Below are 27,518 nucleotides of genomic sequence, written 5' to 3'. Positions count from 1 at the left end.
TTTTCTACAAATTTATAATAAGATGCCTTGTACTTAAAGTGTACTTTTCAGGGCTGGGGTTTAGCTCAGTAGTGTTTGCCTGGCATGCACCAGGCCTTGGGTTCAACCACCACCACCACCACCACCACCACACACACACACACACACAAAAGCCCTCTCTGACGTTGTAAGTAATGGGAAAACTAATTTACACAATTTTATCAATGTCACATAGAGTATTTCAGATTGTGTATTGTCACACACCTTGGGGATTATTGTCTTTTTTGAGTCCATCAGCCACTCAAGTCTCAGATTTATTCTTTCAAACACAATCTGTACAGAGTTCTCTGGTATAATTAGATTCTCACCCATAGGGAGTCTAGTACTGAGCCTTAGTAAGATTTCAGGTATCAACGCAATCAGATCTTTGGCTTTGCCTGTAGTTAGAGTTTCAACAAATTTTAATTCAAAGTAAATAAGATTACTATTACATGATTTGTTTAAAAAAAATTCCTCAGACCATTAAATTTAGTAGAGTTGGGGCTGGTGGATGGGGGATGGCTCAGTGGTAGAATGCTTGCCTAGACCCTGGATTCAGTCCCTAGTACCACAAAATAAGTAAATTTAACACAGTTGGCATGAGTAAAGCAAGACAAAACATAATTCGCCAGACAGCTTCCAGAACCACAGCAGGTTCCGAGAATTCCAATTAATAACATGATCTGACGGCATTTACAGGAAAACAGAGGTGAGGCACGAAACCCATCTGATTGGCTACAGCGGTCAGTTGACGACAGCTTAGTTAACTGGCTACAGGACCTCTGCAACCAGAGCTCAACTGCTTCATTAAACTCCATATTGGTTTTGTCCACTGGGGCCCAATGCATGTGCCCAGTCTAAATCCACCATCTCACACAAGTTTTATTTAACAAAATATCATCGGCACCCATCTCAGTCACTCTCATCCTAGGTTTCCAGTCTCAGTGCAAGATCTGTAGGTTACAGTATCCTTGTGATCATGCATTTGAGTTCTTTTTCCAGTCAGAGACCATTTAACATTCAGCTGATGGCATTACAGAGACACAGAAGAGAAGATTACCAGAGAGACCACTATGGCTTTGGGAATAATACCAGGAGTTTGCAGAATGCTCCTTAGACAAGGTCTCCATGAATCAAACCAGCCAAAATAGATCAAAGAACTACCCAGATGAAGCATCTATCCACTTTAACCAAAAAGCCCATTCGTTTTCTCATAACCGAGTTGCTACAATACTATTTTATCCATATGCAACAAAAAGTATTAGCAACTACAGACTCTGCCCTGTTCTGCCAAAATACCAAGATGTACCCTTCACAGAATCGGCTCATGGTCAAACATCTGAGACCAGGACTGTGTCTGCAAATAGGTGGCAATAAAAATGACTGACAAGGAGTTTGATTCTACTATTCTTCTATTTGCAGGGAGTGGACACTCTTAAAAGTCCTTAGTTACTAATCTTCTGTATTTTCTTACTTATATTATATACATGTATCTGTTTCTTCTTAGAGAGACCTAGACCTATTTGTAGCCATGCCCTTCCAACATAATGTTCTGCTGCACCTTGGGCCAGATCAAGCCAATGTTATGGTTTGGATGTATACAGGTATCCCCAAAAAGCTCCTGTGTTAATGCAGGAACATTCAGAGGTGAAATGACTGAGAGCTGAACCCTAATCAGGTGAGGCATGGCTGGAGGAGGCGGGCCAAAGGCGGGCATGCCCTGGAAGGGTGCACCATCCCCAGTGCCCCTTCCCGCCTTTCTCTCTGCATTCTGTCTGCAAGGTAACTAACTACCTTTCCTCTGTGTGCCCTTCCAACATCATGTTCTGCTGCACCTTGGGCCCAGATCCAGAGAGTCAAGTCATCTTTGGACTGAGACCTCTGAAACTGAGCCCCTAATAAACATTTCCTCCCCTAATTAGTTCTTGTCAGGTATATTGGTCACAGCAATAGAAAAGTTACCTAAAACAGCTGATAAGTAGTCTAGCATCCAGTAACTGGATTAAAGAAGGGAAAACAAGTGTCTAGGTTTCTCATAGAAGAAATATACAGACGCATGTATATAATGTAAATAAGAAAATACAGAAGAATTACGTACTTTTAAGAGTGTCCACTCCCTGCAAATAGATGAATGTTAGAATCAAACTCCTTGTTGGCCATTTTTATTGCCACCTAGTAGTAAGACACAGTGCTGCTCTCAGATTAATGTTTGACCATGAGCAGATTCTGCGAAGGGTACATATTGTTTTGTTTTGTTTTGTTTTTGCAGCTTAGAAAAACAAGGTATATTGGGCTGGGGATGTGGCTCAAGTGGTAGCGCGCTCGCCTGGCATGCGTGCGGCCCGGGTTCGATCCTCAGCACCACATACAGACAAAGATGCTGTGTCCGCCAAATACTGAAAAAAATAAATATTAAAAAAAAAAAAAGAAAAACAAGGTATATTGAAAAGAGTTGCTTTATGAGCAAGCCTGTTCCTAAAGGTTGTGAGATCGTGCCATCGCTATTCATCTGCACTGATACTGGAGTGGGCAAGATGGCAGATATTATGGGAAGATACTGGTACGGTGACAGATCTAAAATTGCTAAAATGATTTATGGCTGTTGGTTGGTTTCCCAGTCCTGGGAAGACCAACTTCCAATGCTACAATTCTGCTACCTGAAAGACCACTTAAATATTTACAGAGGAATTTCACTCAATCGCTACCTTTGTTGGGACATGAATGTGTTCTTGAAATCCTCTGTGTTCTCCAGTGATATAGAAGCTTTCCAAGTAGGAAGGCTGATAACAGTAGACAAAAGGTTATTCACAACTGTCTATATATGATGCATTTTGGAGAGAACTCCAGGTACAGAGAAACCCATTTTCCTGGGTAAACTATGACAGAACTAACCCAGGTGTTTCTCACCACCAGAAATGCAGTGAGGTTTCAGGGTCTCAAACCTTGGGTACCCATTTTACCACTTCTAGGAGCTCCCTGGAGTCCTGGAACTGTGCATCTCTTGGAGACTTTCAGAGAAAGCTTCCTCAGAAGTGGGCAACAGCTAGACATGAAGAACTCTCCCCAAGATGGCAGAGCAAGGTTCCCATCATAATGAAGCTCTTCTGTGCCTCCTTCCTACTTCTTGTACTTGACAGGATGATGCTATAATATTAAAACTCTGAGACCCACACAGAGTGGCAATAAAAACGGCTGACGAGGAGTCCAGCTCCACCATCCATCCATTTGCAGGGAGTAGACAGCCTTTTTTTTCACAGCACTTAACACAATTACCAATCTTCTGTGTTTTCTTGTACTATACACATGCATCTGCTTCCCCTACGACTCCCAGGAGGGACAGGATTACATCTGCCTTGTAACTCTTTCCCTTGCGCCTTAGTAGATGGTGGTACACAGAGATGGTCAAACATCTGGTAAATGCCACACAGTATCAGCTTCCAACATATCATGGCACCACTCCATGTTTTCCAGTTAGTCAGAACACATTCCGCACTTTCCCACTGAAAGCAGTGAACAGCTGTTCTCTCTTTAGAACAACCTCCAGTAGCCTACCCCAGTCATTAAAGATAATTAGGAAATCTCCCAATAGTCAGTCACATTGATTCTGTAATAAGTTTTGATATTTTAGCTTAAAAATGACTCGGACATGTCACATCTCTCAATTCAACATAAATAACTCATAGACCTCAAAAAATTCCTGAAAACATGACAGGTTTATCTGTCAACTTTCATCCACTTACATTCACCTAACATGTTTGTTCTTATGTTTGTAAATATGCTCGAGTTACTCATTTTAAAAAGTTAGCATTTGGGTGGCAAGGGGGGTAGTACTGGGTATTAAACCTCTACCACTGAGCTATGTCCCTAAACATTGTTGTTTTGAGACAGGGTCTTGCTACATTGCATAGGCTGGCTTTGAACTTGCAATCCTTCTGTCTCAGCCTCCCGAGTACCTGAGATTACAGGTGTGCACCACCACTCCTGGCTACAAAGATAGCTGTTGAGCATTCAGAAAATACCACTCCAAATGCAAGGCTTCAGTATAGTCATACCGACTAAAGCCCAAGGCACTTGGAGAAAAAAGTCTGCAGAATACCTGGGTGAGTACCCATCCATTTATAGAGAATCAGAGCTTCCAAAGGACTCTGTTGTCGCCAGTCCTCTGAAGATTAACTCATCACAGGAGATTCCACCATGCCCAGACAGACCTTGTTACAAAACATCCTCCAATTTCCTTCTCAAATACCATTCTGAGGATATTTTCGACCCTTGACCATTTCACTCACTTTGGCAATAGGGATGAATCAAGGAATGTGTGCTCCTTCCTCGGCTGACTTGCCTCATTGCTTCTTACAGTCAGATCTCAGGTTGAACACAACCAAGGCCAAGAGCAGAGACAAAAATGGCCGGAGGTGACAGTTGTACAGATACCTGTCCTTGCCTTCATTACAAAAGCTTCCAGTGATTTAATCTTCCCTCCTCAAGGTGCACAAATGCAGATCTCCTCTAGGTATACAAATTTTCTTAAGATTGGTCTCTAACACAAACAGGAAGCTTCCCAGATCAGCTGGTTCTTTCAGCGAAATTAATAAGTCCAGGGTGAGGTCCATTAGCAAATTGGGACAGAAGCAGCACTTTCCATGCTAGACCAGGGCACCTAGACCTTTCCTTACTGGAGGGGGAAGCAGACCCCACTGATCTATGGGCTTAGCTTCTACAAACAGCTCTTTCCCCCACTCCTGTAGTTGTTTTTAAAGCGTCTGTGGGCTAATTAAGAAACACCTCACCAGAAACAATGGTGCATGCCTGTAATCCCAGCAGCTAGGGAGGCTGAGGCAGGAGGATTTCGAGTTCAAAGCCAGCCTTAGCAACTTAGCAAGGCCCTCAGGAACTCAGCAGGACCATTTCTACATAAAATTAAAAAAAAGGGCTGGGGACGTGGCTCAGTGGTTAAGTGCCCCTGGGTTCAAGCCCTGGTACCAAAAATAAAATTCAGTTGGGGTTTTTAATCTTCCTCTTCTAATGTATCTAATAAATAAATGATTTTATCCAAGCTAAAACTATCATTGTGGTCACTGTAATTTGCAGTTATTTCTGGTAAGGATCACCCATTTGACTTAAAAAAAAAAAAAAAATTCCCAGGTTCTGGGAATTCATATACATAAAGTTGGCTGGGGCTCCAAATGGAGATGTTCGAAACCTTGGAGATGTTCGAAACCACAAACCCCAAAAAGGTCATATGCCCTCTCATAGCACAAACTGATCCTTGGTACCACCCCAAGGTTATGGGCCCTCTTGTAGCATAAACTAACCCTGATGGACTTCCAAAAGGAATGATACTAAACTCCAGGATAGCTGAACCACAATTCCCTATCTTCCAGTAGGTTTATCTGCCTATGAACCCAGATCAGGAATCTAGGGGGAGGAAGGGCCAGTGGGGTATGGCGCGTCTAACCAATCAGACCCTGAGACCTCTGCACAGGACCCAGTCCTGTTCCTATAGATCAGTTTGTCTGACCTACTCAGACACCCAAGACTTCCTTACAGGACCCAGTGCTGATTGTCACAACTTCCAAATCCAGTTCGTACCAAAAAACATGCTCAAACTCCATTCAAAACACAAATCTGTGGAGCAAGAACCTGGCCAGGATCTTACCCAGCATCCCCAGGTGCAGCAAGCAGACCCCAAACACAGCATGCTCTGTGGGCAACTACGGCTAGTTCCCCGAGAGAAAGGAGGGGGTCGCTGGCTCTCTGCTTCATGGCCTACCAACTGCTCCAAAACCATTAAAAGGAAAATTCCTAGACCAACTAATCTGCATCAAAACTGTTAAAATTCCTAGAAGAATTTAATTTGCTAGAGTTTACTTGACTAAACACAAAACAAAAAGCAAACCAGGCAGCGCCTGCAGCCAGAGCGAGTTCTGAGAAGACCGACCAACGACCTGATCTGACGCATTTATGGAAAACAGCCATGACTGGCTTCCACCCAGTCCACCACCCAGTCACCTGGTTACAACATGCTTAACAGGCTCCTGGTCTCCTGCAACCACCCAAACCTCCCTTACTGCCACTAAGCTCTTCATTTGGCTGGGTCTATGAGGCCAGGGTAGGTGCCAGTCCAAATCCACTGACGCCTACAAATTTTAACAGATTCTAACTTAACTCTTGCTTTTTTAATATAGAATGTTCCAGTCTGGCCTTTCAGGTGGCAGAGAAAGTAAAAAGCAAACAAGAAAAGCAGCTTGTACCATAAGACGCACATTCTCGCAGAGAGAACCTTCCAGTGTGGCACAGGGCTCTGCAAGGGTGCTTCTCCTAAAATCTGTTTTCTTTGGATAAATGGAAGACCAGCAAAAGCCTGAAAGGCAAACAGCATCTCTTAGACCTTTTGCCTGCAGGCCATCTGAGCAGAGATCAATACCATGGCTCTAGTAGAAACACCACCATCAACTTCACCTGATAGCAATTCCCCCAATCAATACACCAAAGTGTAGGTGTGATCGTGACGGATGGCCCCTTGTTGAGGAGCTGCCTCGGGCACTTACTTCAACTAGTCATTGGTAGCAGAGTGGCCGTGGGCAGCCCACATTTGAATTATCAAATTCAACATTACGCACCGGACAACACACCAAGAGGAAGACCATTAGCACGGACAGTCCATTAGTCATCATGGGGGATGTGGGGCAGGGCAGACCCTCCTTGTTCCATAGGGACCCTCACCTCTCAGGGACTCCTTAAAACATGAGCAAATTACCAAGACAGGTGCCTGCTGATTTTAAGAGTTGTTTTTACCTTAAATAGTTTTTGCCTTTTATGTTGATTTTGGAATTTAATCCTCACATTAACAGGCAGCTCCATTACTGTGGGATTAAACGGGGCCCACTCTGATACAGAGATCTAGCCTGACCCTTCTCTCCAGCCAAATCCTTGCTGTTACAATCCTTAAGAGATGGGTGGTGACAGCTATATATTCTGAGAGCAATCTTAATGCTTTTGAGTCTCCATTTATTTTTAATAGCATCAAGCCAGCAATGTAACAGGAACCCCAAACCCACCTTAGCTTTCTGTACTCTCAAGGCAGCGGAAAAAACTAAATCTCTCTGTGGTTGAGCTAAGGCTGTTTATGCCTTTTTAAAACATTTCTACTATGCAAATACCCTAGAGGACAAAGTCCAGAAGATCCTTCCAAACTGTTTCTCGCCAGGCAAATCCCATCTTAAGAATGCACAGCCTTTTGTTGTTTTCTTTTGTAAGAGATTGAACCCAGGGGTCCTTCACCACTGAACCACATCACCAGCCCTTTTGATTTTTTAATTTTGAGACAGGGTCCAGCTAAGTTGCTTAGGGCCTTGCTAAAATTGCAGAGGCTGGCTTTGAACTTGCAATCCTTCTGCCTCAGCCTCCAGAGCTGCTGGGATTGTAGGCGTGTGCCACCACACCGGGCTTGTCCTTCATTATAACTTCCCTGTGGCCCAACCAATGGGCTGCAGACTTCATTAGAGCCACATTAGGGGTGGGGGCAGAGTTCAGTGGTAGGGCACATGCCAAGCATGCAAGAGGCCCGGGGTTCAAGTCCCAGCGCCCTATAATAAAAAGTGAAAACCTTGGTAAATGGATTTGATGTTCAGACCCACACCTCCTGGCCAACCTACGTAATCCACAGAAATGATATTTAACCTATGTTTTCCTTCTAGAAGTAAATTATATTTTTTGAATCTTGATTATTATTCATAACACAAAACTATGTATGCGTATGAAACAAAGTCCAAGCAAAACACTCCGTGAAGATTCCTACTAGCATCTACCCAAACGCTACCAGACAAGGGGCCTGCTCACACAGGTGACAGGTGACACTAAATGCCAGCCAAGTAAAATAATCCAGATTTTCATTTTTTTTCCTTTTATGGTGCTGACATTGAACCCAGAGCCGCACATAATCTCTCACTGAGCTTTACACTCCCAGCTGACCTTACTCAATCTTTAAAGTGCCATTTTCTTCTCAAAAAATCACTGGGCAGTTCTAAGCCGACATCCTTGAGCTCCACTAAATTAAAGTTTTGATGATGAGAAAACAGTTTTGCTCTGCGACTCACCACATTTCTAACACCCAATGTGTGTTGCTTCCTCCCACACCAAATGATTCTCCAAAGCTGCACATGCATACTGGGTGTCCTAAAAGTCAATCAGAACACTGGCTACCTGGAAATGGTGCGGACCCTGGGGGAAAGGGCACAGGCCCACAAGACTGCTCCACTACAATCACAAGACCCAGGTTGCCACCTGTACTTCTAACCAACTATCTGTAAGTTAGGGATTCCCATGACACCCTCCTCATGTCCAATAGTTATAGAAATAATTCAACAGAACTCAGGCAGACACTTATGTTTACCAGTTAGTTTTGCTTTTATCTATATGTGGGTTTTTTTGTTATTATGTTTGTTTGAGGCGCTGGGGATTGAACCCAGGAGTCCTCTACCACTGGACTATATCCCCAGCCCTTTTTATTTTGTATCTTGAGACAGGATCTTGCTAAGTTTCTGAGGCCAGCCTCACACTTATGATCCTCCTGCCTCAGCCTCCCAAGTAGCTGATATTACAGGGGTGCACTACTGCTCACCAGTTCATTATAAAGAACATAGGTGAAGAATCAAATAAAGCACATAGGGCAGGGACTAGAAAGGTCCTGAGCTCACAAGCTTCTGTCCCTGTGCAGCTGGACAACACCACCCTCCTGGCAATGTTCACCAACCTGGAAGTTTCTAGAATCCATAGTTTAGGGATTACTATGGGGGCTTCATCATGTAGGCATGATCATTTATTCTCAATTTAAGGCCCCTTTCTCCTCCTCAGAGGATGGGGGTGGGGCAGAAAGCTCCAGGCTTCCAACTGTGGCTCATCTTTCGGGTGCTGGCCACCACCCAGGAGCCCATGGAGCGTCGCCTCATTGCAAGAAAAGACACTTCTATCACCAGGAAATTCTAAGGGTGCTCTGTGTCAGGACTGGATTCAAAGGCCAAATATCAGAACAAAAGATGTTCCTAACACCCCTATCACTCCGGAAATCATAAATTCTAGAGTGCCAGGAACTAGGGGCAGAAACCAAATATGTATTTCTTATCATGTCATCGGAAGTCACTGACAGATTCCTTGGGGCAAGTCTTTCTTTTCAGTTCAGACTACTTTACCTCTTTCTAAAACAACATTCCTTGGGAAATGACTCCCAGAGTCCCCTCACCTGGACCCCTTAACACCCCCTTGACTCTCCAGTCCCAGCCCTGGCCGGTCTCAAGGCCCAGCAGCTCTCCACCAAGTCCAGCACATGTCCCAAGGGCCATCCTCACGTGCCATCCTTACCTCCTCCCCACCCACTGGTCTTCAGTCTGTTCCTACATGACATCTCCCTGCACCCCAACTGCTTTCACTGAGGCCCCCAGGGTCTGACCAGCCTTTTCCATATAGTAATGCACAGTGGACCCCTCCCTCCTTCCTTCTTGGCTTCAAGGAAAATATGTTCTACTGTTTACTTTTGTCCACTGGCCCCTCCTTGGTCCCCACTGCAGTTTCCTCTGCTACAGGGCTGACTAGACAACTCCCAGGCATCTCAAAATCAACCTGTCCAAAACAGACTCTCAGTGGCCTCAGGGCCTTTGCACAGGTCATTTCCTCTACTCAAAGGTTCTTTCCTCAACTTTCACCCAGCTAACATCATTCTACAAGCTTCAGCAGAGCTCACAGGTCCTCAGAGGCACACTTCCTGGTGCTCAGTCTAAATTAGTTACTGTTATTCTCTTGTGTCCCCTGCACTCACTATGTAGCTGGACAGCACTACCCTCCTGGCAATGTTCACCAACTTGGTAGTTTCTAAGAATCAATAGACTCAGTATTCATAATTTAATATCACCACTGGTGCCATTGTACCATCTCTCTCTCTCCAGAGCATGAGTGTGGTCAGAGTACAGGCCTTAGCACTGTGAAATAAAATGCTCTTTGGGAATTTTTCTTAATTATAAATAATTAAATCAATTTCCCTGACATCGCCGGAAAATAAAACAGTTTGAAGCATGAAATCTTCCACAAAACCAAAACAGTCTGGGTTCTTTTTATAGGATTTGTTGCTGTTGTTTTATAGGTTAAGAAACTTAGATCTGGGGAGGAGTGGGTTACAGTGACACAATCACATCTGAGTTGGGATGAGACAAAGATCATGAACTTATCATTCAAACCAATTTCCTCTTAAGAGAGAAAAAAAATCCAAGATACCGTTGAATTTCAAATAAAAGCACCTGAGTAGTTCAGATGAACTTCTGATAGTTGTAAGTCTGTGTGAAAGGACACACCCCACACATGCTAGACATTCCCAAGGCTAAATATAGCTCACGGAGAGGACAAAGCTGACACACAGCTATCCAGGGGACTCACAGTCCACGGGGTAATGACACGACATTGCTCAATGCCTTCCTGGTACCCACTGCCCATGAGGAGCTGTTAGCTAGCCAAAAATAATGCCAAGCTCCCCCATATGTTAGATCTGTCCATAGTTCATCAAAGCCATAGCTGCATATAAGCAGCATAGAATCATATGAGGCTTCTCATGAGAACCACAGCAGCACTCTCCCCTCTCACGCCCCTCTCCCCCAGCCCCCAAGGGACAACGTCTTCCAGTTGTTTATTTGGTTGCTTTTGGTATCAGGGATTGAACCCAAGGGCATTTAACCACTGAGCCCCATCCCCAGCCCTTTTTTTATACTTTATGTAGAGACAGGGTCTCACTGAGTTGCTTAGTGCCTTGCCATTTCTGAGGCTGGCTTTGAACTTGCAATCCTCCTGCCTCAGCCTCCCAAGCAGCTGATGACAGGCGTGTGCCACCGTGCCAGGCACTCTTCCAGTTCTTTTTATTCTTTTTAAATTTTTTTTTTAGTTGTAATAGACCAATACCTTCATTTTATTTCTTTATTTTTATGTGGTGCTGAGGATGGAGCTCAGTGCCTCATGCATGCTAGGCAAGCGCTCTGCCCCAGAGCTACAGCCCCAGCCTTGCTTTAATTTTTCATGTAGGCCTTAACAGTCAGCTTTCAGAAGTGGAGGTGGCTCCCTTTGGTTGACCACCACTGCCACCCTCCCCTCATGCCCCAATGGTGCAGTAAGTTTTTGCTACATTGCCTGTCAATCCTTACATCATTACAACCACATGAACATTAGAGAGCTCAGGCTGGGATGCAGCCCAATGGCAAAGCATTTGCCTCGAATTTATTAAAGCCCTAGGTTCAATCCCCAGGTCCAAAAACAAAGGACAAAAAAAAAAAAAAATAAGATTAAAAAAAAATTTAGCAAGCTGAGGTTTCTAGCAAAACTGCAAAAGTTTTTCTGTCCTGTGTGACTTTTCGTTTTCCTGGAGTTCATAACTCCACAGGCTCTCTGGCTATTGAGCCTTCTGCATAGCGTGGTCTCCCCAGGTGCAGATCTTCTTTTGATGCGTGCAAAAATACTGCATGGCTGTATACCTTGTCTTCCTGCCGTCATTTGCCCTCCTCCAATCTGGACTTAGAGGAAGGACCAGAGTGGGACTTCCACTGTCATCTCAGGATCTCCCTGCACCATGGAGGGGCTCAGAGCACAATGCCCCCAAATAGGACACTTTGGCATGCTGAGCACTTTGAAATCGAGAAGACCAGAGAGAACTCAGCAAACAAGGTCTTCCTGACCTTCTCCCATTCTCCTGTCTCCTGCCCGTTTTTTCCTCCAAAGAGAGTCATGCAAGCCAGGACTCCTCTTCCCAAGGCAAATCACAGACATTAGCCCCTCTCCCTCAAAGCAAGCTATGAACTTTCAAAAGATCACTCTCTCCCTTCCCCCTTAGGAATTCATTCCAGAGGAGCTCTGCCCCATAACCCAGAAAGAACACTGTGCAGAGAGGCTGGGGGCATCCCCACATGCATCTCCACACACCTCTCCACGTTTCATGGAACCTACGCACAAAATATCTTTCCTTAGGTCTTTGGGGTTTCATTTCTGAAGGCTCCTACATCATGTAAAACTCTGATTAAATAAACTTACTATTTTTTTTCTCTTAGCCACCCATCTTTTGCTATAGGATTGTCGGCTCTGATCACACACCATCACCCTGGAAAGCACCTTCTCAAACAAATAACAAAAACCACAAATTCCTAAGGAAAACAATTGATATGCCAGACTGCATGGAAATCAAAAGTTAAAAGTGTTGGTTCTTCCAAAGACCCATGACAAAATACATTTAATTGAAGAATTCAGAACGAACACACACACACACACACTCACACACACACACACACACACCCCTCCTTAAAATAAAATTAGAGCTAACTCAATAGGAAACACAAGCAAAAGACAGATACTTCTCAGAAGGAAAAACATATTTACTACACACACACACACACACACACACACACATTTTTACATTTCTATTAAAAGAGAAATATTATTCCAGGGGTTCTGAGATACTATTCTAATATTGTATATTGTCATTAACAAAAAGCATCTCTGGCAGTAATATCGGGCAAGGATCTACACTGTGGGCAGTTTTGATGCCCTGCTTCCAGAAATGTAAATTTACACAAGCACTTGGGAAAACCATTTTGAATTATCTTGAAAGGTCTGAAAATTCAGAACCCTCCCGCCCAGTCTTGGGACTGCTGGCCAATGCTCCAGTTCTCCCTCCCTCCAGGCATATGGCAGAATGGTGTGTCCTCAGGTCTCTGAGGTTACAGGTGGCCCTGTGACCTGCTGTGGCCAGCGGAACTTTTGTTAAGCAGAAGGGGTGTGTTGCTTCAGGGGGAAGTGTAACAGCCAGATTCACCAAGTTGCCTTTCCCTGGAAGCTCTGGAAGTGAAGCCTTTACTGGCCCATCTTTGAGAGCCGAACATACGAGGAGACTCGTGCTGACCTTACGGGATGCACAGCAAGAAGGAAGTCCCTGTGTTGGGGTGTTTCCGGCCCTTCTTGACTGACACACCCCCAGTGAGGTCACCCATGGACGTATTCTCTAGAGAAACCTTTACAAGTCTGAATACTACCTGGATGTTCACAGCACCATCATGTGTAAGAGCAAAGCCAATAACAACTAGAACCCAAACACCCCAACAGAAGGATGAATGATTACATCACAGAATATTCAGTCAGTGGACTGCACAGTGATGGAAATGAGTGAACCACAGCTTCATGTGTCGCCATGGTGCCACGTCAGAGGGGGGAGGCTCACCAAGCTACCGGAAAGTACAGGAAGTATGAAGTATGAGCCCCCTTATATAAAGTTACAAGATCACACAAAACTAACCCATGTAACAAGTCGGGATACCTACAAGTGTGTTAAAACATGAAGAAAAGCAAGGTGGCCACACTGGAATCCCAGCAGCTCAGGAGGCTGAGACAGGAGGATGGTGAGTTCAAAGTCAGCCTCAGCAAACCGAGGCGGTAAGCAACTCAGTGAGACCCTGTCTCTAATAACATACAAAATAGGGCTGGGGATGGCCAAGGGCCCCTGAGTTCAATCCCCCATTTCAAAAAAAAAAAAAAAAAAAAAAAAAAAAAAAAAAAGCAAGGCAGTATAATTCAGGAGCATGGTTCCCACAAGGCAGGGATGGGAAACATGATCAGAGAAACAGAAGGGGTCTCTCAGGCATGGAGAATTCTGTTTGGTTTTGTGTTTTTGGTAACAGGTGGCGGGCATATCGTGTTCATTCTGTTATTTACGCTTTACATTCATAGCACATACTCTTATGCACATGGGAGATTTCATATTAGAAAACAGCCACAAAATGCCATACCTGTCATAAGGAAATCTTATTGGGGGACTGTGTATTCTTTTGTTGACTCCCCCCACACACACCATTTTTTTTTTTTTAAGTAGAGAGAAGGAGGCAGGAAAAAAATAATAATAAAATCCAGCAGAACAAATGACCCACCAAATGCTCAGGGATACAAATGACTCAAATTGGCAAAGCTGTTAATTGGCTGCTGATGTACAGGGGGGATGATTCTGGCTCTGATGGAATCGTTGACAGGAAGGGTACCGACGACGAGTATTTCTAACAGCTGGGCTGGATCAGCCAAGAAGCTACCGCTGGTCCTTATAGCGCTGGCCTGAGAAAGTGAAGAACAGCCTGTGTTACTTCTTCCTGTGTTCTGCATGATTCCATTTCTAGGCTGGGGTCCAACATCTCGACTGCACAGGCTCCCGTCTCTCCATTCCACTTAGATACCTGTGTGTTCAACAAATATTTATCAAGAACCATTATTCTGGTGCTAGAGGCAGGGCAGAAAGGACAAAGACCTGGGACCTCTCTCCTAGAGCTCCTGCTCTGGTTCTCTCTAATCAGATAAAGCTACCAAAAGCTGCCACCAGACAAAGAGTGGCAGGTGCTATAAAACAAAGGGGAGGGGAGGGGAGGGGAGGGGGGATAGTAGAGAGTGGGACAGACAGCAGAATACATCAGACACTAGAAAGGCAATATGTCAATCAATGGAAGGGTAACTGATGTGATACAGCAATCTGTATACGGGGTAAAAGTGGGAGTTCATAACCTACTTGAATCAAACCGTGTAATATGATGCATTAAGAACTATGTAATGTTTTGAACGACCAATAATAAAAAAAAAAAAAGTGGAAGGCAGAACAAGAGGATCAGGTGACCAGGCTTCAGAGCAAGGGAAGGGGCAGGTTTCCAGGAAGTGGAGCTCAGGCTGAGATCCAAGGGTAACGAGAAGTTGCTGGGCAGCCAGGGAGACAAGGACATCGACGCAGAGGGGACAGCTGGTGAAAGTCCCAGCAGAGAAAACTGCCTGCCTCTGGAGGGTCCATACCTAAGAGCAGAAGGTGGAGGAGAAGCAGCCTGAGACCCAGGCAGGGTGAGCTCCTGCAACTCCAGGAGCATGACAATATGTTCATGGCTGCTTTTTATTACAACCGAGAAGAGTTTTCAAAACTAGGGAAAATGTGCTGGAATACTGTCAGGTTTATTACAATCATTTTCAACGAATTCCTCCTTCACCCAATGCCACCAGAATGTGGAGTCACAATCATAACACCCTTGCTCCTTTGCTGTTAGGAAATAAATTCTTTAAAAGATACCTCAGAGGATTAACCCAGGGTTTCCACTCTTCTCAAGGAGTCCCAATCAGACTGAAAGAACTAGCCTTGCTACCCACATAAGAGGTACACAATCTGTACCGCTTATGATGTCCTGGAGTGACACAGTGTATGCCTCCTTTGATTATCTAATTACAAATACGGGGCCTCTATTATGCTCTCATTAACTACAATTCTTGGAAACCTCAAAGTGTTTATTAAAGGTTTATCAGTCCTTAAAGATGTATCACTTATTTTGCCCATTGCATTCTTCAGTTTTGTGCATCTAAATTCAAACTACTTCCTTTATTTGTGATTTCTTCCTTATGGTGCTTTGGGGAAACAAGACCAAAGCATGGAAGACTTTAGAGCCAACACCTGGGACTCCTGCACAAGGCCCCCAGCTGTGGTGCTGAGCCAAAGACTGGTTGAAATAAAAGGCACCAACAAATTCAGCTACCTGAGCAGGATTCCAGTCCTGCTAGAGGTTGGAACCCCTGTTAGTTTTGTTAGCTGCACGCTGGGCTCCACCAGTTTCCAGCATTCTGACAGAGTCATCCTGAGCAGGCTTGGGAGCTCACAGGAAGCCCCTATTTTGGGGGACCTGACTCCAAAGGCAGCAGATAATTCACATTAGGCACAGCATGATAATTCACATTAGGCTATATAATCAATGCATGAACAAATGCCAGGTGAAGTTCTCTATTTATACGGTCAAAGAAGCCCAGTACCCAAATCTTGCAAAACGCCCATTAGTTAGTCATTGGGCAATACTTAACCCAATGTGCTTTTAAATATTTTTTTTTTTAAAGAGAGAGTGAGAGAGGGAGAGAGAGAGAGAGAATTTCAATATTTATTTTTTAGTTCTCGGCGGACACAACATCTTTGTTTGTATGTGGTGCTGAGGATGGAACCCGGGCCGCACGCATGCCAGGCGAGCCTGATACCGCTTGAGCCACATCCCCAGCCCTTAATCTTTTAATTATACTTAAGAAATACAGCACTTTCTATTAGATAAATGATTATTTCTTGTGTCCCTCACTACAACAAACTTCTTTACATCTTTATTCCCAAAAGCCCTCATGTCATTCACTTTTGTTAAATATTACTTCGTTTTTCTTTTTTCAAACCAACCAGATGTCAAGCACAAGTTATGCTCTCAATGTTTATTGTTTAATTCTAACCTTTACTTTAATTGGAAGCTTCATGCACTCCTAGTGGAAAGAAAAAAAATGGCAAAGCCTAATGGGGAACAGTTTCTAACCCTCCAGAGCAACTGTCAGCATCGCCCCATCTTAAGGCCGAGTCATTAACTAAGGCGCCAAGAACTGAGTAAACGAGCCCCGGGCCTCTCAATCCAGATTTGAAACCAACAGACTCACCTTGACTCAAAGCCAGCATTACCCACAATTTTCCACTACACCATCTTCCTCCCTTGACCCTAATTGTTCAGGGAATCGTTTAGCCCATCACTGGTTCAAATGCAATGATGAGAACAGGGGTTGAAGGTACGCTTTCTGCAAACATCAATAGTTGATTCATGTTATAACTTCACAATAGCCATTCTCTTAGGGCAAAGAGTTGCAAGATTATACAGGCATCAGGCATACATGTAATCGGACACTGAAAAATAAAATCCTTCAGAAGGGCACATCTGAGCAATGATATTTGGTCTTTAGAGTTACACTTATCCCATCTTGAAGGGCTTCAGAGAGCTGTGGGGGAGGGACGGCTGTGGCCTGGGTGTTCTTTCTGTCCACTGCCTCCCACACACTAACTTCTCCCTCTCTTTGCTCTCTCCGAGAAGACAGAACATTTATAAGAAATATTCCCATGGGCTGGAGACTGTGAACACTGGGTAACTGTACTTCCTTCTCAGTGGGGCAAAATTGCTTCTGTCTGCAGAACTTTGGAAACACCTCATAATACTGAACACACCACACTCCAACCTGAGGGCGAGGTGGCAGCCTCAGTACTGCCCAGAGCCCCAGATTGCATTTTCTAGTCAGGTCTTCCTCCTGCCCTCCCCAACACCCCCACCCCCAAAATAAGGAATTAAAAAGGGGATCTCCCAAGAATACAAGGAAGAGCCGTAAAGCAGAAGCAGAGGACCAAGCATGAGGAGGTGGGGAGGAAAAGGGGGAAGAACTGGGAAATAACATGGACCAAATTATACTATGTGCATGTGTGAATATATCACAAGGCATTCCAGTTTTATATATGACTATAATGGACCAATTAAGAATAAATTTATTATAGCTCAGTTAGTAAAGTTCTCATCTCACGTGCACAAGTCCCTGAGTTCAATCCCCAGCACCACAAATAAATAAATAAATAAATAAATAAATAAATAAATATAAAAAATTGAAAGACCAATAGTATGGAGGAAGGGTAGGGAAGAGGACTGTACTGGGGATTGAAATGCAGAAAACTATGTTCTATGCATCTATGAATATGTCAAAATGAACCCCACTGTTGGCTATAACTACAATGTACCAAAAATTAAAATTTTAAAAATTAAAGAAAAAGAAAGAAGTTCCAAGAGACGGCAAGGTTAGCCTGTCTGTGCCTGGCCACCTGAGAAGTCAGTGCCATAGTGCCCACAATACTCCCCCCCCCCTCAAAAGCAGGAGCTACAAGGGAAAAAGAGAGAGAGAGAGAGAGAGAGAGAGAGAGATATGGAGGATGAGAAGGACTCTGTTTCCCACCCCCACCCCTCCTGCTTCCCACAGTGGCCAGACTGCCAGGTAAACAGGAAGCAGAGAGGAGACAGGGGATATTCCTGTTCCATTCCATCAGCTCAGCCTCAGTTGGAAAAGCTGGGCCTCTGCACCCATCCAACTTTAAGAAAAAAGTGGGATCTATCATTTATATGTGCATTCATCCATCTCTTCATCCTACAAGTGTTTACTGAAAAGGTTTACTGGGGAACAATATGGACCACCTTATATTGGTACACTGTGCGCATATAGTAATATGTAACAACAAATTCCACTAGTATATATAATTATAATGCACCTATAAAAATGTGCTGGCACATGCCTGTAATCCCAGCAATTTAAGAGGTTGAGACAGTAAGATCATAAGTTCAAAGCCAGCTTCACCAACTTTAGCAATGCTCTAAGCAACTTAACAAAACCCTATCTAAAATTTTAAAAAGTGGGGGGAGGGGTTGAAATTGGGTTCAACCTAGAAGCAAACACACACACACACACGAAGAAAAAAAAAGCCCTGAAAAATGTTGACTCAGTATATGTTATATGCTAGGCATCATCATAGATAAAATACCTGCCCTCAGAAATAGGTAATTAAGTTTGGAAAAACTATGGAGAAAATATGTAAGTATATTACATGTTAGAAAGTAAAAAAGTTATGGAGAAAAATAAAACTGGGAGGTGTATAGTGTGTGTGTGTGTGTGTGTGTGTGTGTGTGTGTAAGTAGATTGGCAAGTGATAATCCTCAATGAAACACAAACTTATATTTCTGAAGTTGGGTAATTCATATCACAGTAGACTCCAGACCTTACGTTTAAAATTCTACCTGATAGCAAATTTAGCACTTCAATAAAAATATACTTTTTGATTACTGCACCCTCACATTTTATTTCCAACCCTTCTTTGCTCCCTCCATTTGCTTGCCTCCAAAGAACAGTAACCCAGCATGGAGGCACACGCTTACAATCCTAACTACTCAGGAGCATGAGGCAGGAGGATCACAACTTCAAAGAACCCAGACAATTTAGGGAGACTTTACAGCAAAAAAATAAAAAAGGACTGGGAATGTAGTTCAATGGTGGAGTGCTTGCCTTGCTTGCTGGAGACGCTACGTTCAATCCCCAGCAATGAAAAAAATAAAACAAAAACAAAAACTAATCAGTCACAATGTTTTCTACTTCAGTTCCCACTATTTTCATAAACTAAATCCAAGTTTTAAACTCTTAAGTTGCCAAAAGTCTGTCACATTGGATTTCCACATTTTCCTAAAACCACCAACATGAAGCTGCCCTGTGGCCAATCAGTCTTGACTTTACAGCATCCATAAGTGGCCCCAGGAAGACTAGCACAATGGTGATACTGTAGGTCTGGGTGGCTCACCTGGCACAGCCATGCCACTTGCCTCAGGGCTAAATGCTCAAAGGTCAATATCAGGCTACATAGGAAATGTCATCCTTGCACAATCAACAGGAGGTGGTTCTGGGTCTCTAAGAAATAAAGTGAATTGTCTTCTTTCTCCTTCTCCTTCTCCTTCTCCTTCTCCTTCTCCTTCTCCTTCTCCTTCTCCTTCTCCTTCTCCTTCTTCCTTCTTTCTTCTTCTTCTTCCTTCTTTCTTCTTCTTCTTCCTTCTTTCTTCTTCTTCTTCTTCCTTCTTCCTTCTTTCTTCTTCCTTCTTTCTTCTTCCTTCTTTCTTCTTCCTCTTCTTCTTCTTCTTCTTCCTTTTCTTCCTTTTCTTCTTCTTCCTTTTCTTCCTTTTCTTCTTCTTCTTCTTCTTCTTCTTCTTCTTCCTTTTCTTCTTCTTCTTCTTCCTTTTCTTCTTCTTCTTCTTCTTCTTCTTCTTCTTCTTCTTCTTCTTCTTTCTTCTTCTTCTTTCTTCTTCTTCTTCTTCTTCTTCTTCTTCTTCTTCTTCTTCTTCTTCTTCCTTCTTTCTTCTTCTTCTTCTTCCTTCTTCCTTCTTTCTTCTTCCTTCTTTCTTCTTCCTTCTTTCTTCTTCCTCTTCTTCTTCTTCTTCTTCCTTTTCTTCCTTTTCTTCTTCTTCCTTTTCTTCCTTTTCTTCTTCTTCTTCTTCTTCTTCTTCTTCCTTTTCTTCTTCTTCTTCCTTTTCTTCTTCTTCTTCTTCCTTTTCTTCTTCTTCTTCTTCCTTTTCTTCTTCTTCTTCTTCCTTTTCTTCTTCTTCTTCTTCTTCTTCTTCCTTTTCTTCTTCTTCTTCCTTTTCTTCCTTTTCTTCTTCCTTTTCTTCTTCCTTTTCTTCATTTTCTTCTTCCTTTTCTTCTTCCTTTTCTTCCTTTTCTTCTTCCTTTTCTTCTTCTTCTTCTTCTTCTTCTTCTTCCTTTTCTTCTTCTTCTTCCTTTTCTTCTTCTTCTTCTTCTTCCTTTTCTTCTTCTTCCTTTTCTTCTTCTTCTTCTTCCTTTTCTTCTTCTTCTTCTTCCTTTTCTTCTTCTTCTTCTTCTTCTTCTTCTTCTTCTTCTTCTTCTTCTTCTCTTCTTCTTCTTCTTCTTCTCTTCTTCTTCTTCTTCTTCTTCTTCTCCTTCTCTCTCTCTCTCTCTCTCTCTCTCTCTCTCTCTCTCTCTCTCGTTGTTGTTACTTTTGCCTTTAAGAATGTTCTGTATATTCACAGCAAGTTCAAACCAAGAAAGACCAAAGCCTGACTATTACAACATGAGACCTGCCTGGTTAGACAATGCAAGGGCAAGGGGTCCATATCAGACAGAATTCATTACAGGTAGACCCTGGACACCAGACTCAGAAACAAGAGGGCCTGAAGCAAAGCACAACCAGGTACTGTATGAGCAGCCTCCACATCTAGAGCCTGCCTGATATGGATAACCTGGAGGCGACAGGCCTTCATTCATCTGCCCTCATAGATCTTTCTTAAAGCAGCACACAGAATGTGTAGGACAATCGTCCTGTGCTTCCTACTTTGAAAATCTCCAAGCCCTATACTCACCCTTGACTACTGTAAACCAGATACCCTACTTAAGGCACCATAAGTTAAGATACACTACCATCAGTGAACAGGGCACAAACCCCTCTCCAGCCTCTTCGCCTCTGCTGGGCCCTGCAAAGCTCCACCAAGCTCCATTTCCCAAGGGCCAGGGTACTAGGCACCACTGTGCAGCTCAGAGGCCCTCCCAGGCCCCTATGGCTTCCTGCCTCCTGCTGCATCTGCTACCCACCAGGACCACTGATCCCCCACTGCCTTACCCCACTTCCATCCAGAACCCTCCACTGCCCCTTCCACCTAGAATCCTGCCAACTCCTACCCACTCCTGGGGTCTCTGTCAAGTCTCCCTCCTCTAACAAAACAAGCTGCCAGCTTTCTCTGAGCTTAAATTACCAGAGGTAACTCCCCTTGAACTTTTGGTTTTACCATGTTGGTCCATTTCCCCTACTTTACAAGACCTGGATAAAGCCTTCCCCAGACTGGCACAAGAGTCATGAACAGTTAACCTGGGGACCCAATCCTGGTCCTTTGACTTTTCCAACCTTGCTTTTCTCTGTAGGAAGGCTGTGACAAAAGGTCACTATTATTCAGATTTTGCAACTGAAAAATTTCAGCTAGGTCCCCTAAGTACAACCGAATTTTCCTTCATTGATCGGTTTAAACAGGCATTCTAGCGAATGCAAGCTGGCCTCAATTTCCAAAAGCTTTGGATCACAACTTTTAGGAAAAAAAAAAAAGCCTTGTTTTTCATCAACTTCACAAGCCTGAGGTTTCTTTGTCTGGTTTTGGTTTTTGTTGTTTTGTTTTGTTTTTCCTATCATTCCTCAGAAGATACTGAAGGGGTGTGGAACCTATGCTTATTTTTGCTAAGATCATAAGCTTGGGAATCACACTGCCTCAGTGTCCCCTAGGCAAGAAGAGACAGTCCCAGGCCCACACACCAGACCTCCCAAGCTGCGCCTCACCGTGGGCTGGCCGCGAGTCCCTGGCCGCAACACCACCTGGAGCCTCAGCCAAGTCCAGATGGCCAAGTCCAGGCCTGCCCTGGGGCCCCGCTGTCACCTGGCACCCAGCACCGAGGTCCACTCTCCTCTCAGGGGACATCCCCCCACCGTCCCCACTCCCGCGCGCCTTGTGGCCAAGCTCCAGTCGGCGTTTCTTCTCCAATTCCTGGAACCTAGTCTGACCTCCAGGTGCTCACCCGGCCAGGTGGCAAAGACACCTGCCTCACCCGGGAAAAATGCACCAGCCCGCGAGTCCCTCTGGCTCAACCTCCTCGGGAGCTTGCACGAGAAATGCAGAAGAAAGGAAAACAAACCCGAGGCAGGGCCGTCCTGGCCCGGTGTCTCCCGTGAAATCGCCACCTGCGACTCAGCCCCGAGCTGGGAGCTGCGGGCCCGGCAGGGAGCGAGGCCCGGGGCCCGGCCCACCCCAGCGAGCCCCTTACCGGTGAGACGACCGCCCCCCTCGCCGTGCCCGCGGCGCCGCTGAAGGATGAAGTAGCAGCTGCTCCTCTGGGTCACCCAGAGCTTCAGGGCGTTCTTCAGCAGCACCTCCTCGGGCTTGAGCCACATCGCGGCGATCCGGCCGCGCTCGAGGGCCCCGGTTCACATCGCCGCGGCCACCGGCCGCACCGGGCCCAGCGCTCGGGAGGAGGCTGCGGCGGCGGCTGCGCGCGGGGAACCGCAGACCGGCCGGTGCCCAGCGCTCGCAGTCCCGGGAGCGCAGCGGGAGCAGCTCGCCCCGCGCACCCGGCGCAGCTCGCCCCGCGCACCCGGCGCAGCTCGCCCCGCGCACCCGGCGCAGCTCGCCCCGCGCACCCGGCGCAGCTCGCCCCGCGCACCCGGCCCCGCCCCGCCGGCTCCCGCGGCGCCGCCCGGGTTTCCGCGTCCCGGCCGCTCGGGCTCACAGTTCCGGAGTGGAGGGAGGAAGTCCGATCCCGCTGCCAGGTCCCCTCCCTCCAGGCCCCACCGAGATCGCTGGGAGAGCCTGGGCAGCGCCGCGCTCCGGCCCTGGGCCGCGGCTCCTGGGAAAGAGCTCGGGTGGCGGAGCGGCCCCCCCACGCATCTCGTTCGAAGTGGTGTGAAGGACCTAGGGGACACGACGTCCTGCTGCCCAACTCTGAGCCGTTTGTCCTGGGAGGGACGGAATGCAGGAGTGCAGGCCAGTACACCCAAGTGCGTTGGGTTTCAAATAACATTGTTTAATTCACCCTCAAAATAGCATGAAAATTAAAAACAATTTGTTCGAATTTTTTAACACGACACACTTTTAAACAATTTTTTAATTGACACGTCATACTCGTTCATATTTATGAGGCACTGAATGATATTTCAGTACTGTAGAGCGTGCAATGATCCTATCAGGATGACTGGCATATCCATCACTCAGATATCATTACTTTTAAGACATGTGTGTGAGGCTCTCACAAGGGAACCACTGGAGCTGCAGAAAAGGCAGAGATGTTGGGGAACCTGAGGCAAGTGTCAGACCACTGCAACTGCTAGAAGAAACCCTAGAGTGAGGACATATTGGCTCAGGCACTGACTTCCTTAATAAGACTCTTAAAACTCAAGAAATAAAACCAAGAATCAATAAGTAGAATAACTTCAGATTAAAAAGCTTCTGCACAGCAAAGGAATCAAAAGCAGGAAGAAATAGCCTATAGAATGAAAGAAAATTTTGCCATCTACTCTTCTGACAAGGGATTAATGTGCAAAAATATATATAGAACTAAACACACACACACACACACACACACACACACACACACACACCAAAAAACAAATAACCCAATCAGTAAATGGGCAAAAGATCTAAACAGACATTTCTCAAAAGAAGAAATATAAAGGGCCAACAAATGTATGAAAAAATGTTCAAGGTCCCTAGCAATCAGGGAAATGCAAATCAAAATTTCACTGAAATTTCATCTCACTCCAGTCAGAATAGCAATCGTCAACAATACAAATAATAATAAATGCTAGCAAGGAGGTGGATGGGAAATGTACATTGTTGGTGGGATTGCAAATTAGTGCAACCCCTTTAGAAAACACTGTGGAGAATCTTCAAAAGATTAGGAATGGAACCACCATATGACCCAGCTATCTTACTCCTTGTATTTATCCAAAAGAACTAAAATTAGCCATTCTGTAGTGATAGGTCAATATTTACAGAGCATGCACAAAAGTCAAATTGTGGAACAGCCAAGGTGCCCATCAACAAATGAATGAATAATGAAAATATGGTATATGTACACAATATGTACTCAGCCATGAAGAAGAATGAAATTATGTCATTTGCTGGTAAATGGATGAAACTGGAGAATTTTTTAAGTGAAATGAACAAAATTCAGAAAGTCAAGGATAGAATGTTTTTTCTCATAGGCAGAAGCCAGAGAGGAATGAGGAAATTTAAGAAGGGGGGAATCCCATGAAAACAGAAGGGAGAATAGTGGGTAGAGGAGAGGGATCAAGGGGAATGGAGGAGGGATTAGAGGGTGGAACTGTGGAACAAAATGGACCAAACTATGCTGTATGCATGCCTGACTATATCACAGCAAATTTCACTTTTATATATAACTATAATGCAGCAATTAAAAAACAATAAATAAATGGAAGGAAAATCAGTAGCATAGAGGAAGGGGATAGGGAGGGAAAGGGCCAGTACTGGAGATTGAAATAGAGCAAAATTATGTCATATGCATCTATGAATATGTCACAACCCCACTATTATGATTAAGTATAATGTACTAATAAAACATTTAAAATGAGTATTTTCTCAAGGCTATTTTAGAAAAAGACACATAACAGCTGTCCTTGAACATGGAGGGTGGGTTGCGCTCAGAGCAATCTCCACAGCAAAGCAGTTAAATCCAACATCCTAGCCAAAGAGGCAAAGAAAAAGTCTATCAGAATATCCCTGCACCTCAGTTTTAACAAAGGTATCCCTTACAGTGTGACTGTTAACTAGGACAGAACTTAAAAGTGTTAGTTAAATCCTTACAGGACACCTAAGACCAAATGGAACCGGGCTGGGGATATAGCTCAGGTGGTAGGCAGAGTGCCTGCCTTGCATGCACAAGGCCCTGGGTTCAATCCCCAGCACCACAAAAAAAAAAAAAAAAAAAAAAAAAAAAAAGCCTAGGAACCTGTTTGCAGAGGACCAAAAGGATCATCTCAGAAACCCTGAGTAGTCCCAGTGGGGTGTCCATGACTGTAATCCCAATAGTGTGAGAGGCTGACACAGCAGGATCACAAGTTCAAACACAGCCTTAGCAACTTAACTAGACCCTGTCTCAAAATTTAAAAAAATAAAATGGGCTGGGGATGTGGCTCAGTGGTTGAATGCCCCTGGTTAAATCCCTGATACCAAAAGGAAAAATAAAAAGAAACAGAAACCCTGATCAGATTTGATAGAGAGCCCTGTGGGAAACGGACAGTCGAGACCACTCACCTGGACAGCAGGGAAGCCAGTGGTCAAGGACTGACCAGCCACAGACAAATTTCCTCTGGGGGGAAAACAATTAAGGGAGTCAGATATAATCAGGGGCCTAGGGTACACAAGGGTGTACACAGCAGTCAGGGATGACAAGAAAATATTCCTTCCAGAAATATTCTCTGGCACCTGCCACTCTCTAATATCCTTCTCTGCCCTGAAGTTGCAGAAATAAATGGGAGATGGGCCTGCCCTAAGGAACACACAGGTAGGGAAACAGATGCAGAAAGGTGTAGTGGAAATCAAAAGCCACGTGTTCAGGGAGGAGTGAGAACACAGTGTGAATGGCGAGCTCCTGGGGAAGAGGACAGAGAAAGCTCCAAAGAACCACCATTGCTAGATGGGAACTTGAAAAATGAATACGGACTTGCCATGCAGGCCTGTAGGGGAGGGCATATCTGGAAAACAGATCAACAAATATGGCATTGTGGTTTTGGGCAGCCTGTGCAGGCTGGCAGCCCTACATCAAATCCCAAACTTGCTGCTAGTTAGCTGTGTGACCTTGACCTTGGGCAAGATAGAAATCTCAAGTGAATCTCAGTTTATGCAGTCACAGAATTGGAATACTTACAGTACCTCCCTTGTATAACTATGCAGAGTAGTATACACTTAAGCACTTGGAATATATAGTGCTATGGTTTGACTATATCTCCAAAGGTCATGGGTTAGGAACTTAGTCCCCAATGGAATAGTGTTGAGAGGTGGTACTTTTAAGAGGTTATTAGGTTACCTCTTCTTAGGAATGCATTGAATTAATGGATGAATGGATTAATGTCATTATCTCAGGAGTGTGTTAGTTATCACAAGAGAAGCTTTATTATAAAAGCAAATTTGTCCCTGTCTCCTGCTCTCCCTCTCTTGCCCTTCTGCCCTGCACCAGGGATGACACAGCATGAAGACCCTCACCAGATGCTGGTGCCATGCTCTTGGATGTCTCAGCCTCCAATACCAAATAAATTTATGTTCTTTGTAAATCCCCCAGTCTGTGGTTTTCTGTTATAACAACACAGACAAGACACACTGTAAGCTCTCATGAGCATCAGCTAATACTACTGAATGTGCTCCTGACACAATCCACACACATTCACCCATGTTTTAAACATTATTAAGCTTTTACCTGCCCAATATTAAGTAGGAAAGAATCATGGAGACACAGGAATATAAAAAGTGTTGGGAGGGGATGGGGTATTACAGCCTGACTTCTCCCTTCCCACCCCCAAAGCTCCTACCTATGTCTCCCATTACCCAAATCAGACTTGTGGGAGGTCAGGGTGCTTGGGAATGTAGGTTTCAGAGGTCAGCCTCCCAGCACAGAGCAAGGTGGAAAAAGTCGGAGAGGGTAGCTGGAGGAGATGATGGAGAACATCCGGCATGGGTGCCAACAACTTCCTATTGTCAGTTATTTCTGCATGCTCATCACCCCTTGATGGTGTAATGAATTGTATTTTGTCCCCCCAAATCCATATGTGGAAGTCCTAACCCCCAGTAACTCAGAATGTGACATAATTGGAAATACAGTCACTGCAGATGTAATTAGTTTAAAATGAGATTATTAGGGTGGATTTTAATTCAATAAGATTGGTATCCTTGCAAAAAGAGAAAATTTGAACAGCCAGACTCACAGGGAGAATACCACCAGAAGACTGGAGTTATGCCAAAAAAGTGCCAGAAGCTAAGGAACCAGCATGGATCTCAGCCCCTTCCAACACTCTTTCTGTGTTTAAACCGCCTAGTTTGTGGAACTTTGATATGGCCATCCCAGCAAATGAATACAGATACTTCCCAAATCCTGCCCACAGCACATCTGTTCCAACATTCAGAGGCAGATTCTGTTTGTTGCCCACCCTGGCTGATACCAAGAGTGACCACAGTTCCTCACTGTGGAATTCTGGCTGGGTAATGCACAAATCTGTGCATGTGTAGGGAACAGAAGGAAGTCTAGGAACCCGTGCCACTCAGCAGCAGCAGGAGGACTCGAATTAGTACTGATGGTAGTAGAGGAGAGGAAGGAGGACAAGGATTTGGGGCTCTTTCTGGTGTTAAACATGATTTCTGTGGCAACAGAAATCATCACAAAAGGTTGTAGAATTAGATAGCTGTTCCTGTGTGCCCTGGGAGAATTACAAAAAACCAAATAAGCATGAACAATTAAATTCTCATTTCAAGGTCTCCATATGGCGAAATTCAAAGAATCCCTTGTCTATATAACCACAGGACAGACAAGGTCTTCTTCAGATCCTAAAT

At 44.5% G+C, this 27,518-nt stretch overlaps 1 protein-coding gene across 1 annotated transcript in view; it reads right to left on the bottom strand.

Annotated features, from left to right (window-relative positions):
- The window catches only part of LOC144249836 (uncharacterized), a 277,991-nt gene that overhangs the window by 246,736 nt on the left and 3,737 nt on the right, over positions 1-27,518 (bottom strand). Inside the window, exons 2-3 of the mRNA XM_077792034.1 lie at positions 25,233-25,287; positions 22,228-22,684 (exon numbers count right to left, since the gene is read on the bottom strand). Of these exons, the coding sequence (XP_077648160.1) occupies positions 22,228-22,684; positions 25,233-25,287 (512 nt within the window). The remainder of the gene's footprint in view (positions 1-22,227; positions 22,685-25,232; positions 25,288-27,518) is intronic.

The sequence above is a fragment of the Urocitellus parryii genome, chromosome 12 (assembly GCF_045843805.1).
Source record: "Urocitellus parryii isolate mUroPar1 chromosome 12, mUroPar1.hap1, whole genome shotgun sequence".
In the NCBI taxonomy this organism is placed as follows: Eukaryota; Metazoa; Chordata; class Mammalia; order Rodentia; family Sciuridae; genus Urocitellus; species Urocitellus parryii.
This window is presented reverse-complemented; position numbering and strand designations above follow the sequence as displayed.